Below are 13,698 nucleotides of genomic sequence, written 5' to 3' on the forward strand. Positions count from 1 at the left end.
CTGGTGGCACACGTGATGTGTTGGTAGAAGTTCGGCATGACCTTCTTGAGATTTGATTTATTAAAATCTCCAGCCACCACCATAGCCGCTTCCGGGTACTTGTTTTGATGTCGACATAGCACATCGTGTAGGGCCGATAGTGCCACGTCGGTGTCCGCCTGCGGTGGAATGTAGACGGCTGTGACGATCACTGAGCCGAACTCCCGGGGAAGGTAGAATGGGCGGCATGAGATCGTCAGGTGCTCCAGATCCGGCGAGCAGGAACGGGAAAGCATCTTGATATTTCCAGGGTTGCACCAGTTGTTATTGGTCATGAAGCAGGGACTTGAGTTGAGTTGAGTTGGCAGGGACAGGGAGTTGAGGCAGGGACTCAATGTTGAAGAAACGTTTGGACAGGTACATAGATAGGATAGGTTCGGAGGGATATGGGCAGGCAGGTGGGACTAGTGTAGATGGGACGTGTGGGCAAGTTGGGCCGAAGAGCCTGTTTCTTTGACTATGACTGCCCCCCCTCTATCCACCCCCGCAGTCACTGCCAAAGATCTTATATCGCTATAAGATCTTTGGTCACTGCTCCTCTACTTCCGCATTACGTGTACGGTACGCCGCCGTGACGCAGAACGTACGTTGGGGAACGCTCACCTTGACGCAGGGAGACCCGGTGACGAATGACTCGCGTTGCGGCGTGCCGTCAGCCGCCTACGCCACGACGCGTTCCCCACGACGGCGATGACGCAAGACGCACGTTTCGGGCCGCTCGCCGGCATTGTTTGGCGTTGCCTAGCAACGCGCCATATGATAGCAACCGTTGCCCGGGAAACAGAGGCCTGGGCAGCCTGGGCCTTGGAGTGGAAGTGGAAGAGTGTGATGTTATTAATAACACAAAGAGATGGACAGTTAAAGGATTAAAAGTTACTAAGAGAGAGTATGTTTGTGATAGAGGGTAACAGGTGATCAGACTTAAGTTTGAGGCGATCGAAACTGAACTGGAGTATTATTGGGGAAGGGGGAAAGTGGAGGAGAGAGAAATAGGGAGAAATAATCCATATTGCTGTGTGATAGAGAGATAGAATAAGAATTAAATAAACAAGGAGGGGGGGTACTATCGAGTGGGAAAAGTGAAGCAGAATTGTAGAGCCACAGAATGATAGGGGAGATGTTAAACTGAACTAAAGAAAGGAAAAGAGATTATAGAGAGGGCAGAAACTGTCAGAGGGCAAAGGGGGAACATACAGTACAACGAGCTAGAGAGAAGGAATCAAAATGATGGAGCTGGAGGATAAAGGGTACAGTCCAAACCCGAATGAGTCGCGGAAGCAGAGTGAATTTCCTAGTGCCACAGAGAGTGATGAGAAGATAGTACAGATGGAGCCCGAGCTGAACCTGGATTTAGCAAATGAAACTATGATCCGAAATGCAAAGGCTTATTTGCTGCAGAAAAGCACCATATCTAACCTCAACCTGTGAGTATTTAAATGTAAAGTTCGTAAAAAAAAAAAAAAAATCTTGGATTATTGAATGTTATTTTTCTTCTTATTTGTATTCTATTCCATTTGCTTCACTGCCCCCATTATCTCTCTTCCTTTAAACTCACGGCCTCTCACATCAATTCTCCATGCTTCACTTAGAAGTAAGTTCATAAATCGTAGGAGCAGAACTAGGCCATTCGGCCCATCGAGTTTACTCTGCTATTCATTCAATCCTGGCTGCATTGCCCGCATTTGGCCCATATCCCTCCAAACCTTTCTTATCCACGTACCTATCTAATTGTCTATTAAATGTTGTTATTGTACCTGCTTTAACTACCTCTTCCAGCAGCTCGTTCCCAGTACCCACCACACTCTGAGTGAAAAGGTTGTCCCTCAAGCTCCTATTAAATCTTACACTTCTCACCTTATACCCACATCCTGTCTTTAGTTCCTTTCTTTAGTCAGTTTAACTTTTCCGCTGCCATTCTGTTGCTCTGCAGTCTGCTTCACCTTCCCCATTCTAATGTATCCCCTCCTTGTTTTATTATTTCTTATCCTATCTCAAGTCAAGTCAAGTCAAGTCAAGTTTATTTGTCACATACACATACGAGATGTGCAGTGAAATGAAAGTGGCAATGCTCGCGGAACAACAAAACAACCAAACAAATTATAAACACAATCATAACACACATATTATTTTACATAATAAATAATAGAAGGAAAAAAAAAAAAAAAAAAAAAAAAATCTCTCAATTACGCAGCATTGTGAATTATTTCTCCTCTCCCGACTTCTCTCTCTCCCACTCAGTATTCTTACCACTGGGCTGTAAGCTGTCCAAGCGAAATATGAGATGCTGTTCCTCCAATTTGCGTTTAGCCTCACTCTGACTATGGAGGAGACCTAGGACAGAAGGTCTGTGTAGGAATGGGAAGGAGAATTAAAGTGTCCAGCAACCGGGAGATTTCAATGGTTTAAGTTAAGAAGAAAGTATCGTGTGGGAGGCACCTAAGTTTCTTTGTGCTCCCCTTTAGCTATGATCACCTCTCTGAGTTAATGACCAAGGTGCTGGATGAGCGGCCCATCGACGCTGTGGACATCATCGAAGATATCAGCAAAAAGATCAAGAAGTCTCGCTTCACCAAGAAGATAGACACCCTGCGGGATGAGTATGAAACATCAATGGCCCACAGCCTGGCTGAGGTTCAGAAAACTCTCTTTATCAAGGCAACGGAGGAAGAGGAGGTAGTCGACCACGAGGAGGAAATGGTAAATATCGCAATCCTCGTTCACTCATCTAGAGTCTTTGGGGATAACTTAGGTCAGAAATTCCTGGTAATGTTCCGATTACTTTACTTCAGAGGTACAGCATGGAAACGGGCCCTTTGGATCAGCGAGTCCACACCAAGCACTGATCACGTATTCACACTTCTTCCATGTTATCCCACTTTCTCATCCACTCCCTACACATTACAGGCAATTTACGGAGCTCAATTAACCTACAAACCCATACATCTTTTTGGGATGTGAGAGGAAACTGGAGCACCCGGAGGAAACGCACCCGTTTTTTTTTTTTTAGAGAGATACAGTGTGGAACCAGGCCCTTTGGTTCACTGAGTCCGCTCCGGCCAGCGATCCCCGCACACTAACACTATCCTACACACACTAGGGATAATTTACATTTACACAAAGCCAAGTAACCTGAAAAACCTGTGCGTCTTTGGAGTGTGGGAGGAAACCGAAGATCTCGGAGAAAACCCACGTGGTCATGGGGAGAATGTACAAACTCTAGCATGTTCCCTATGTTGGGGGAGTCCAGAACCAGGGGCCACACAGTTTAAGAATAAGGGGTCGGTCATTTAGAACAGAGACGAGGAAACACTTTATCTCGCAGAGAGTTGTCAGTCTGTGGAATTCTCTGCCTCAGAGGGCGGTGGTGGCCGGTTCTCTGGATACTTTCAAGAGAGAGCTAGAGAGGGCTCTTAAAGATAGTGGAGTCAGGGGATATGGGGGGAAGGCAGGAATGGGATACTGATTTGGGATGATCAGCCATGATCATGTTGAATGGCAGTGCTGGCTTGAAGGGCCAAATGGCCTACTCCTGCACCTATTGTCCAGCTCTTTGCGTGTATCTTCAGAAAATAGTGTTACAGCTGCAGGGAAAGCGCGGACAAAAGGAAAAAAAAAGTGCAAGGGCCATAATGAGATAGATTGGGGGAATTGGGAATGCATCCTTAGGTTATGGGAGGTCTGATCAAGAGTCTGTACGGCCACAAACCGTTTAATTGATTATTTTGAAAAGTTACCCTATGTACAAAACTACGTTAAAGATTCATATCAGACTACAAGACCCACTACTGACCTCTGGTGGACAACATACCAAACTTCCTTCGCTCCATAGATGCTGCTGCACCCGCTGAGTTTCTCCAGCATTTTTGTGTACATACCAAACTTCCCCTTGGTCTCTGAAGAAACGGGAGAATTTAAAATAAAATCATAAGTACTCTCTCCTCCTGCCTCGTAACTAGTCTTGTATTGGACAGTTACCACCTTGTTAAGCTCATGAGATTTAATTTTGCTACCAAATCTGTTATTCTTAAACATGTCAGCATTTTCTACACAAGATCAACTGCTCCACCATTATATCATTGGTCCATAATTTGGACAGCACTGTGGCGCAGCTGTAGAGTTGTTGCCTTACAGCCCCAGAGACCTGGATCAATCCTGACTACGGGTGCTGTCTGCATGGAGTTTGTACGTTCTCCCCTTGACCTGCGTGGGTTTTCCTCGGGTGCTCTGGTTTCCTCCCACGCTCCAAAGACGTACAAGTTTGTAGGTTAATTGGCTTTGGTAAAAATTGCAAATTGTCTCTAGTGTGTAAAATAGTGCAAGTTTGTGGAGTGATCCCTGGTTGGCACAGACTCAGTGGGCTGAAGGGCCTGTTTCGGCACTATATCTCTATATAATATAATAACCATATAACAATTACAGCACGGAAACAGGCCATCTCGACCCTTCTAGTCCGTGCCCGAACACGTATTCTCCCCTAGTCCCATACACCTGTGTTCAAACCATAACCCTCCATACCTTTCCCGTCCATATAACTATCCAATTTATTTTTAATTACTCTAAACTAAACTAAATTAAATTTAACTCCAACTAAATCTCTGGTTGACAAAAGTGCTGGAGAAACTCAACGGTTGAGGCAGCATCTATGGAGCGAAGGAAATGGGCAACGTTTCGGGCTGAAACCCTTCTTCAGACTGATGACTGAATCTCACTGAATTCCAACTAAATCTCACCACTTTTGTGCTTCAGTTCTTTAAGCTACTATGTGTGTCTTATGTGTAGGAAGGAACTCGGAAGAAGGGTCTCGACCCGAAACGTCACCCATTCCTTCGCTCCATAGATGCTGCCTATACAAACATAGAAAATAGGTGCACGAGGAGGCCATTTGGCCCTTTGAGCCAGCATCGCCATTCATGGCTGATCATCCCCAATCAATAACCCGTGCCTGCCTTCTCCCCATATCCCTTGATTCCACTAGCCCCTAGAGCTCTATCTAACTCTCTCTTAAATCCATCCAGCGATTCGGCCTCCACTGCCCTCTGTGGCAGGGAATTCCACAAATTCACATCTCTCTGGGTGAAAAAGTTTTGTTCTCACCCGTTGAGTTTCTCCAGCATCTTTGTCCACCTACGATTTTTCCAGCATCTGCAGTTCTTTCTTAAACACTTATAAAGTGCATTTGTTGTAAATTGATTTGAAACGGACTTGAGATGGTGAAAGATTTTGTGGAAATTAGCGAGTTAATTTTGTTTTTTAGTGTGTTTTCAGTGTGTGCTCCCATTTATATTCCTCTCATTTTGTTCCCCCACCCCCCCCCCCCCCCCCCCCCCCCCCAAGCAGTTGGAGACTCCTCTCCCGAATGTGATGGAGAAGGCCTTTTACTTTGAGCAGGCAGGCGTGGGCCTGAGCAGGAACGAGATGTACTGCATCTTCCTGGCCCTGAAACAGCTGGTTGAGACGCAGCCGCTGCAGAAATGCCGCTTCTGGGGTAAAATCCTGGGGCTGAAAGGGAATTACATCGTTGCGGAGGTGGAGTTCCGGGAGGGCGAGGAAGACATAGAAGAGGTGGTGGAAGAGGAGAAGGAAGAGGAAAAGGAAGAGTACAAGGAGGAGACGGAGCCGGACGTCGAGGAAGAGGGAGAGGTGGTGGAAGATAAGCCTCCAGCATCGACATACAAACCACCACCGGTTATCCCAAAGGAGGAAAACCGCTCTGGAGCCAACAAGTTCACCTATTTTGTCTGCAGCGAGCCAGCCAAAATCTGGACCAAGCTTCCCCATGTTACACCAGCACAGATCACCACAGCCAGGAAGATCAAGAAGTTCTTCACCGGCAACCTGGATGCTCCCGTCACCAGCTACCCGCCCTTCCCCGGCAACGAGATCAACTACTTGAGGGCACAGATCGCCCGTATATCCGCCAGCACTCAGATCAGCCCGCTGGGCTTCTACCAGTTTGGGGAGGAGGAGGAGGAGGAAGAGGAAGGGCCGGTGAGGGAGAACTACGAGGAGAATGCCGACTTCGAGAGCATCCCGGTGACAGAACTATTGGACAACCTGGCGAACTGGGTCCACCACACAGCGCACATACTCCCACAGGTCTGGCTGACATCCACCTGCTCTTGATCTACTCCACACGGTGGCGCAGCGGTAGAGTTAGACAATAGACAATAGGTGCAGGAGTAGGCCATTCAGCCCTTCCAGCCAGCACCGCCATTCAATGTGATCATGGCTGATCATCTACAATCAGTACCCTGTTCCTGCCTTCTCCCCATATCCCCTGACTCCGCTATTTTTAAGAGCGCTATCTAGCTCTCTCCTGAAAACATCCAGGAGAACCTGCCTCCACCGCTCCCAGTTGCAGAGAATGCCACAGACTCACCATTCTCTATGAGGAAAAAGTGTTTCCTCGTCTCCGTTCTAAATGGCTTACTCCTTAGTCTTAAACTGTGTGGTCCCTGGTTCTGGATTCCCCCAACATCGGGAACATGTTTCCTGCCTCTAGCGTGTCCAAGCCCTTAACAATCTTATATGTTTCAATGAGATACCCTCTCATCCTTCTAAATTCCAGAGTGTACAAGCCCAGCTGCTCCATTCTTTCAGCATATGACAGTCCCGCCATCCCAGGAATTAACCTTGTAAATCTACGCTGCACTCCCTCAATAGGAATAATTACTAAAATGTAAAAGTTGGTGCCTTACAGCAAAATCAGCACTGGAGACCCGGGTTCGATCCCGACTACGGGTGCTGTCTCTACGGAGTTTGTACCTTCTCCCCGTGACCTGCGTGGGTTTTCTCCGGGTGCTCCGGTTTCCTCCCACACTCCAAAGATGTATATGTTGGATAATTAGCTTCTGTAAATTGTCCCCAGTGTGTGCAGGAGAGAACTAGTGTACGGGTGATCATTGGTCAGCATGGACTTGGTGGGCCGAAGGGTCTGTTTCCCCGCTGTATCTCTAAACTAAACTAAAAACTAAGCATAAAGCTAAAACTAACACTAAACTAAAGGTCCCTTTGGGTGAAGGTAGACATAAATGCTGGAGAAACTCAGCGGGTGAGGCAGCATCTGTGCAGCGAAGGAAATAGGCAACGTTTCGGGTCGAGACCCTTCTTTGGGGAATATGCTGGGACTAAAGACTGTTCTGTGTTTGTGACCCACACATATAAATCTAGGAGTTGAGCATCTTGGTGTACGGTGCCAGTTTGGAGCGTTTGAGCTTTGACGATCACAGCAGATCTGGTGATTCGTAAGGGACATGCAAACTGTACGCGTGGTAGTTTAGTTCAGAGATACTGCGTGAAAAACAGGCCCTTTCCGCTCCGACCAGCGATCCCCACACACTAACACTATCCTACACCCACTAGGGACAATTTTTACATTTACCAAGCCAATTAACCCACAAACCTGCACGTCTTTGGAGTGTGGGAGGAAACCGAAGATCTTGGAGAAAACCCACGCAGATCACGGGTGGGGGGGGGGGGGGGGTAACGTACAAACTCCGTACAGGCAGCACCCGCAGTCAGGATTGAACCCGGGTCTCCGGTAAGGCAGCAACTCTACCGCCACGCCACTGTGACCGGGCCCCATTATAGTAATCGTGGGGAAAGTGCTGTCTGACCTTTTTCCTCCAGAGAGTTGGGATTCTGAGGGATTCCCTGACACAGGAGGCGATGGAGGCCGATTCACTGGATGTTTTCAAGGGAGAGGTATGCCCCTGCCCACTTAGGAAACCTGAACGGAAACCTCTGGAGACTTTCCGCCCCACCCAAGGGTTCCGTGCGGTTCCCGGAGGTTGCAGGTGGTTGCCGGAGGTTGCAGGTAGTGGAAGCAGGTAGGGAGACTGACAAAAACCTCCGGGAACCGCACGGAAACCTTGGGTGGGGCGCAAAGTCTCCAGAGGTTTCCGTTCAGGTTTCCTAAGTGGGACAGGGGCATTAGATTTAGCTCTTAGGGTTAACAGAATCAAGGGATATGGGGAGAAAGCAGGAATGGGGTACTGATTTTGGATGATCAACCATGATCATATTGAATGGTGGTACTGACTCGAAGGGTCGAATGGCCTACACCTGCACGTATTTTTCTATATTTAAACTTTGTTAAAGTACCTTCCACGACGACCTCCTCTGGCAGCAGGTTTCCTATGCTCACCACCCTCTAAGTGAAAACCATGCCCCTTGGCCTTGGGTTCCTATTAAATCTTTCACCTCCCATCTATTTACAGACTACATGTGTAACCAAGCTTTGGTCAGCTGTCCAGAAGTGCCTTGACCATCTGTACTTTGTTCAGGCTATTGAAGGGATAGAAGACGGGCCAAGAACCTTTCAAGGAAATCACTGTTTCGATAGCAGGGAAGGGGGGAGTGCATTGATTGCATCTCGAGTGGTTTGACTTGCTGCTTTCTCTGATCGCAGGGCCGATGTGTGTGGTTCAATGCTGTTCAGAAGAAGGAGGAGGATTTTGAGGAGGAGGAGGAGGAGGAGGAAGAGGCACCAGACGAGCCCGAGCCAGAGGTGGGACCTCCTCTGCTGACTCCACTGTCAGAGGATGCAGGTAGTCACTGAAACAAACCCCCTGCACATTGCAATCCTCCTTCATTTAGTTTTGAGCTCCTGAGTTTAGTGTGCAGGGAAACAAAAGGGCGGCAAGGTGGCGTAGGGTAGAGTTGCTGCCTCACAGCGCCAGAGACCCGGTTCGATCCTGACCACGGGTGCTGTCTGTACGGAGTTTGTGCGTTCTCCCCGTGACCTGCGTGGGTTTTCTCCGAGATCTCCGGTTTCCTCCCACACTCCAAAGACGTACAGGATTGTAGGTTAATCGGCTTCTGTTAATTGTAAATTGTCCCCTGTGTGTGTAGGATAGCGTTTGTGTGCGGAGATCGCGGGTCAGCACAAACCCGGTGGGCCGAAGGGCCTGTTGCTGCGCTGTATCTCTAAACTAAAAATACAGTGGGTAAACAGGCCCTTCGGCCCACCGATTCCGTTCTATCCCTATTACACACACTAGAGACAATTTCCAATTTTACCGAAGCCAATTAACCTACAAACCTGCACGTCTTTGTGGTGTGGGAGAAAGCCGGAGCACCCGGAGAAAACCCACGCAGGTCACAGGGAGAAGGTACAAACTCCGTACAGACAGCATCTGTTGTCAGGATTGAACCCGTGTCACTGGCGCGGTGAGGCAGCAACTTTATACAGCGCTGCGTTCACTTTTTTTTTTCCCCAAATGACCTTTGACAAATCCCATGATTCCTTGCGTTTATTGGAATACCGAACTCGCTTATTAACGAGGTGGCTCAGTGGTGGAGTTGCTACCTTGCAGTGCCAGAGACCCGAGTTCGATCCTGACTACAAGTGTTGTCTGCACGGAGTTTGTATGCTGTCCCCTAGACCGCGTGGGATTTCCCCAGCTGCTCCGGATTCCTCCCACACTCCAAAGACACACAGGGTTGTAGGTTAATTGGCTTTGGTAAAAATTGTAAAATTGTCCCCAGTGTGTGTGTAGGATAGTGCTAATTCAATTCAATTCAATTCAATTCAATCCATTTCAATTCAACTTTAATGTCATCGCACAAATACAAGTATCAGTACAACGAAATGCAGTTTTGCGTCAGTCCGTAGTAGTTGTACATAAAGAAAAACAAAAAAAAAATAGAAAGAGAGAAGATACAGAATAATCAGGAAATACAGAATGATTAAACAAAGGGGACGGAGGGACCAGAGAAATTTATCGGCGGGACTCCGAGTTCAGCAATGTGATTGTATTGTTGTAGAAGCTGTTCCTCATCCTACTAGTATGTGACCTGAGGCTCCTGTACCGCCTCCCTGATGGGAGGAGGGCAAACAGTCCATGGTTGGGGTGTGAGGGGTCTTTGATGATCTTCCCAGCCCGTCTCAGACACCGTTTTCGGTGGAGGGCATCCATGGCAGGGAGCGGGGCACCGATGATGTGCTGCGCAGTTTTCACCACCCGTTGTAGTGCCTTCCTGTCCGCAGCAGTGCAGCTGCTGTACCATACCGTGAAGCAGGTGCTCAGGATACTCTCTATGGTACAGCGGTAAAGGTTGGTCAGGATCTGGGGGGCAATGTACAGGGATTGGAGATTGCATTTCAGCGTAGACTCGGTGGGATGAAGGGCCTGTCTCCTTGCTGTATCTCTAAACCAAACTACACTAAAATGTATCAGCAAGCACAGTTTTCCTAATGGTTGGTTTCTGGTCATTTTCCCCCACCCCAGAAATCAGTGGTATCCCCCCATGGTCAATGAAGGCTTCATCCATTCTCATTCCTCAATACGCCATTGCTGTGGTCCGCTCCAATCTCTGGCCAGGATCCTGGACCTTCGCCTTTGGAAGGTGAGTATCTACATAGAAAATGGGTGCAGGAGTAGGCCATTCGGCCCTTCGAGACAGTACCGCCATTCAATATGATCATGGCTGAACATCCACAAACAGCTTTCTCCCCATATAGAAACATAGGAAATAGGTGCAGGAGTAGGCCATTTGGCCCTTCGAGCCTGCACCGCCATTCAATATGATCATGGCTGATCATCCAACTCACTATCCCATCCCTGCCTTCTCTCCATACCCCCTGATCCCTTTAGCCACAAGGGCCACATCTAGCTCCCTCTTAAATATAGCCAATGAACTGTGGCCTCGACTACCTTCTGTGGCAGAGAATTCCACAGATTCACCACTCTCTGTGTGAAAAATGTTTTCCTCATCTCGGTCCTAAAAGATTTCCCCCTTATCCTTAAACTGTGATCCCCTGTTCTGGACTTCCCCAACATCGGGAACAATCTTCCTGCATCTAGCCTGTCCAACCCCTTAAGAATTTTGTCCCTTTTATCCCTTGATTCCATTAGCCCGAATAACTAAATCCAACTCTCTCTTGAAAACATCCAGTGTATTGGGCTCCACTGCCTGCTGTGGCAGAGAATTCCACAGATTCACAACTCTCTGGGTGAAGAATTTTTTAGTATTTAGTGTCTCGGGAAATGTTTCCCAGACTTGTTTTCATCCTTCCAGCAAGGCTACGTTAGAGTGGCACAGTGTTGGTGCTAGTAGATCCGCTGCCTGTCAACTCTGGTGACCCAGGTTCAATCCTGACCTCGGGTGCGGTCCGTGTGTTGTCTGTATGTTGTCCCTGTGATTGCATGGGCTTCCCCTGGTGTACCCGTTTACTTCCACATCCCAAAGATGCAGGTTGGTGGATTCATTGTCCTGCATGTATAAGTGTGAAAATCTTGAGGAAGCTGATAAAAAGGGGGGGGGTGGAAGAATTAAAAATGGGATGAATGTCGGACTTGTTGGTAGTCGGTGTGTCTTGATGGGTTAAAGGGCCTGTTTCTATGATGTCTCACCCTAGGATTCTGTTTAGCTCAAAACGTTCATAGAAACATAGAAATTAGGTGCAGGAGTAGGCCATTCGGCCCTTCGAGCCTGCACCGCCATTCAATATGATCATGGCTGATCATCCAACTCAGTATCCTGTACCTGCCTTCTCTCCATACCCCCTGATCCCTGCAGCCACAAGGGCCACATCTAACTCCCTGTTAAATATAGCCAATGAACTGTGGCCTCAAATACCTTCTGTGGCAGAGAATTCCACAGATTCACCACTCTCTGTGTGAAAAATGTTTTCCTCATCTCGGTCCTAAAAGATTTCCCCCTTATCCTTAAACTGTGACCCCTTGTTCTGGACTTCCCCAACATCGGGAACAATCTTCCTGCATCTAGCCTGTCCAACCCCTTAAGAATTTTGTCCCTTTTATCCCTTGATTCCGTTAGCCTGAAGAACTAAATCCAACTCTCTCTTGAAAACATCCAGTGTATTGAGCTCCACTGCCTGCTGTGGCAGAGAATTCCACAGATTTACAACTCTCTGGGTGAAACATTTTATAGTATTTAGTGTCTCGGGAAATGTTTCCCAGACTTGTTTTCATCCTTCCAGCAAGGCTACGTTAGAGTGGCACAGTGTTGGTGCTAGTAGATCCGCTGCCTGACAACTCTGGTGACCCAGGTTCAATCCTGACCTCGGGTGCGGTCCGTGTGTTGTCTGTATGTTGTCCCTGTGATTGCATGGGCTTCCCCTGGTGTACCCGTTTACTTCCACATCCCAAAGATGCAGGTTGGTGGATTAATTGTCCTGCATGTGTATGTGTGAAAATCTTGAGGAAGCTGATAAAAAGGAGGGGGGGGGGAGAATTAAAAATGGGATGAATGTCGGACTTGTTGGTAGTCGGTGCGTCTTGATGGGTTAAAGGGCCTGTTTCTATGATGTCTCACCCTGGGATTCTGTTTAGCTCAAAACTTTCATAGAAACATAGAAACATAGAAATTAGGTGCAGGAGTAGGCCATTCGGCCCTTCGAGCCTGCACCGCCATTTAATATGATCATGGCTGATCATCCAACTCAGTATCCCGTACCTGCCTTCTCTCCATACCCCCTGATCCCCTTGGCCACAAGGGCCACATCTAACTCCCTCTTAAATATAGCCAATGAACTGGCCTCAACTACCCTCTGTGGCAGAGAGTTCCAGAGATTCACCACTCTCTGTGTGAAAAAAGTTCTCCTCATCTCGGTTTTAAAGGATTTCCCCCTTATCCTTAAGCTGTGACCCCTTGTCCTGGACTTCCCCAACATCGGGAACAATCTTCCTGCATCTAGCCTGTCCAACCCCTTAAGAATTTTGTAAGTTTCTATAAGATCCCCTCTCAATCTCCTAAATTCTAGAGAGTATAAACCAAGTTTCTATGATGTCTCACCCTGGGATTCTGTTTAGCCCAAAACCTTTGATTGTGGGTTGCACGGTGGGGCAGTTGGGAGAGCTGCTGTCTTATGGCACCAGTGACCAGGGTTGGGTCCTGACTTCAGGTGCTGTCTGTGTGGAGCTTGCATGTTCTCCCTGTGACCCCCACGGTTTTTCCTCCTGGTGCTGAGTTACTCCGGCATTTGGTGTCAACCGGCATCTGCGGTCACCTTCCCCAACGCACACTTCAGCCCCCCCCCCCCGCGCTTTTTATCCCCGCAGGAAGTTTGAGAACGTGTACCTGGGCTGGGGCCACAAGTACAGTCCGGAGAACTACAGCCCCCTTGCGGCCCCCTCCGTGCAGGCGGAGTACGCCAGCGGGCCCGACACCACCGAGGTCGACGACCCAACCGTGGAGGAGGAGCAGGCCCTGCGAGCCGCCATCGAGGAGCGCCTGGCAGCCGCTGAGGAGGCGGAGGAAGAGGAGGAAGAGGAGGAGGAAGAGGAAGATGAGAACTAAGTCGGGCAAGCAATTTCCCCACTCACACTAAGACTTTGCTTTGCTTTTGTCTTTTTTAACGTTAAACCCAAATCATTATATTTACCCAGGACATATTTACCCAATTAACCAAATCTGTAAATTTAACTAACTCTTGTTTTCGAAAGATAGGTGTATTGGAGATAATAAAGGTTTTCTGCATTGTGAAGCGAGCTATCACTAACGGAAGGTCATCAGGTTAAAAGTAATTATAATGCCACTTAGGAAACCTGAACGGAAACCTCTGGAGACTTTGCGCTCCACCCAAGGTTTCCGTGCGGTTCCCGGAGGTTTTTGTCAGTCTCCCTACCTGCTTCCTCTACATGCAACCTCCGGCAACCACCTGCAACCTCCTGCAACCTCCGGGAACCGCAC

At 48.2% G+C, this 13,698-nt stretch overlaps 1 protein-coding gene across 2 annotated transcripts; it reads left to right on the top strand.

Moving 5' to 3' along the window:
• Positions 1 to 648: 648 nt before the first annotated feature.
• rsph4a (radial spoke head component 4A) lies at positions 649 to 13,498 on the top strand. Of its 2 annotated transcripts, none has more exons than XM_055663750.1 (6): positions 649 to 1,463; positions 2,502 to 2,736; positions 5,374 to 6,135; positions 8,450 to 8,588; positions 10,272 to 10,389; positions 13,068 to 13,498. In XM_055663750.1, the coding sequence occupies exons 1-6, from the start codon at positions 1,264 to 1,266 to the stop codon at positions 13,303 to 13,305; spliced, it is 1,692 nt and encodes a 563-aa protein (XP_055519725.1). In that variant the 5' UTR covers positions 649 to 1,263; the 3' UTR covers positions 13,306 to 13,498. The 2 variants fall into 2 exon arrangements, with proteins under 2 accessions (XP_055519725.1, XP_055519726.1); XM_055663751.1 differs by having other exon boundaries at positions 5,377 to 6,135.
• Positions 13,499 to 13,698: the final 200 nt, after the last annotated feature.

This window comes from Leucoraja erinacea, chromosome 38 (genome assembly GCF_028641065.1).
Source record: "Leucoraja erinacea ecotype New England chromosome 38, Leri_hhj_1, whole genome shotgun sequence".
Lineage (NCBI taxonomy): Eukaryota > Metazoa > Chordata > Chondrichthyes > Rajiformes > Rajidae > Leucoraja > Leucoraja erinaceus.

What these genes read in the sequence shown, in the direction of transcription:
- rsph4a (XM_055663750.1), top strand. Translation starts at nt 1,264, where the DNA reads ATGATGGAGCTGGAGGATAAAGGGTACAGTCCAAACCCGAATGAGTCG. An exon ending in ACCATATCTAACCTCAACCT is followed by an intron (nt 1,464 to 2,501) that starts GTGAGTATTTAA and finishes GCTCCCCTTTAG; the next exon opens with CTATGATCACCTCTCTGAGT. An exon ending in TCCACTGTCAGAGGATGCAG is followed by an intron (nt 8,589 to 10,271) that starts GTAGTCACTGAA and finishes CCCCCACCCCAG; the next exon opens with AAATCAGTGGTATCCCCCCA.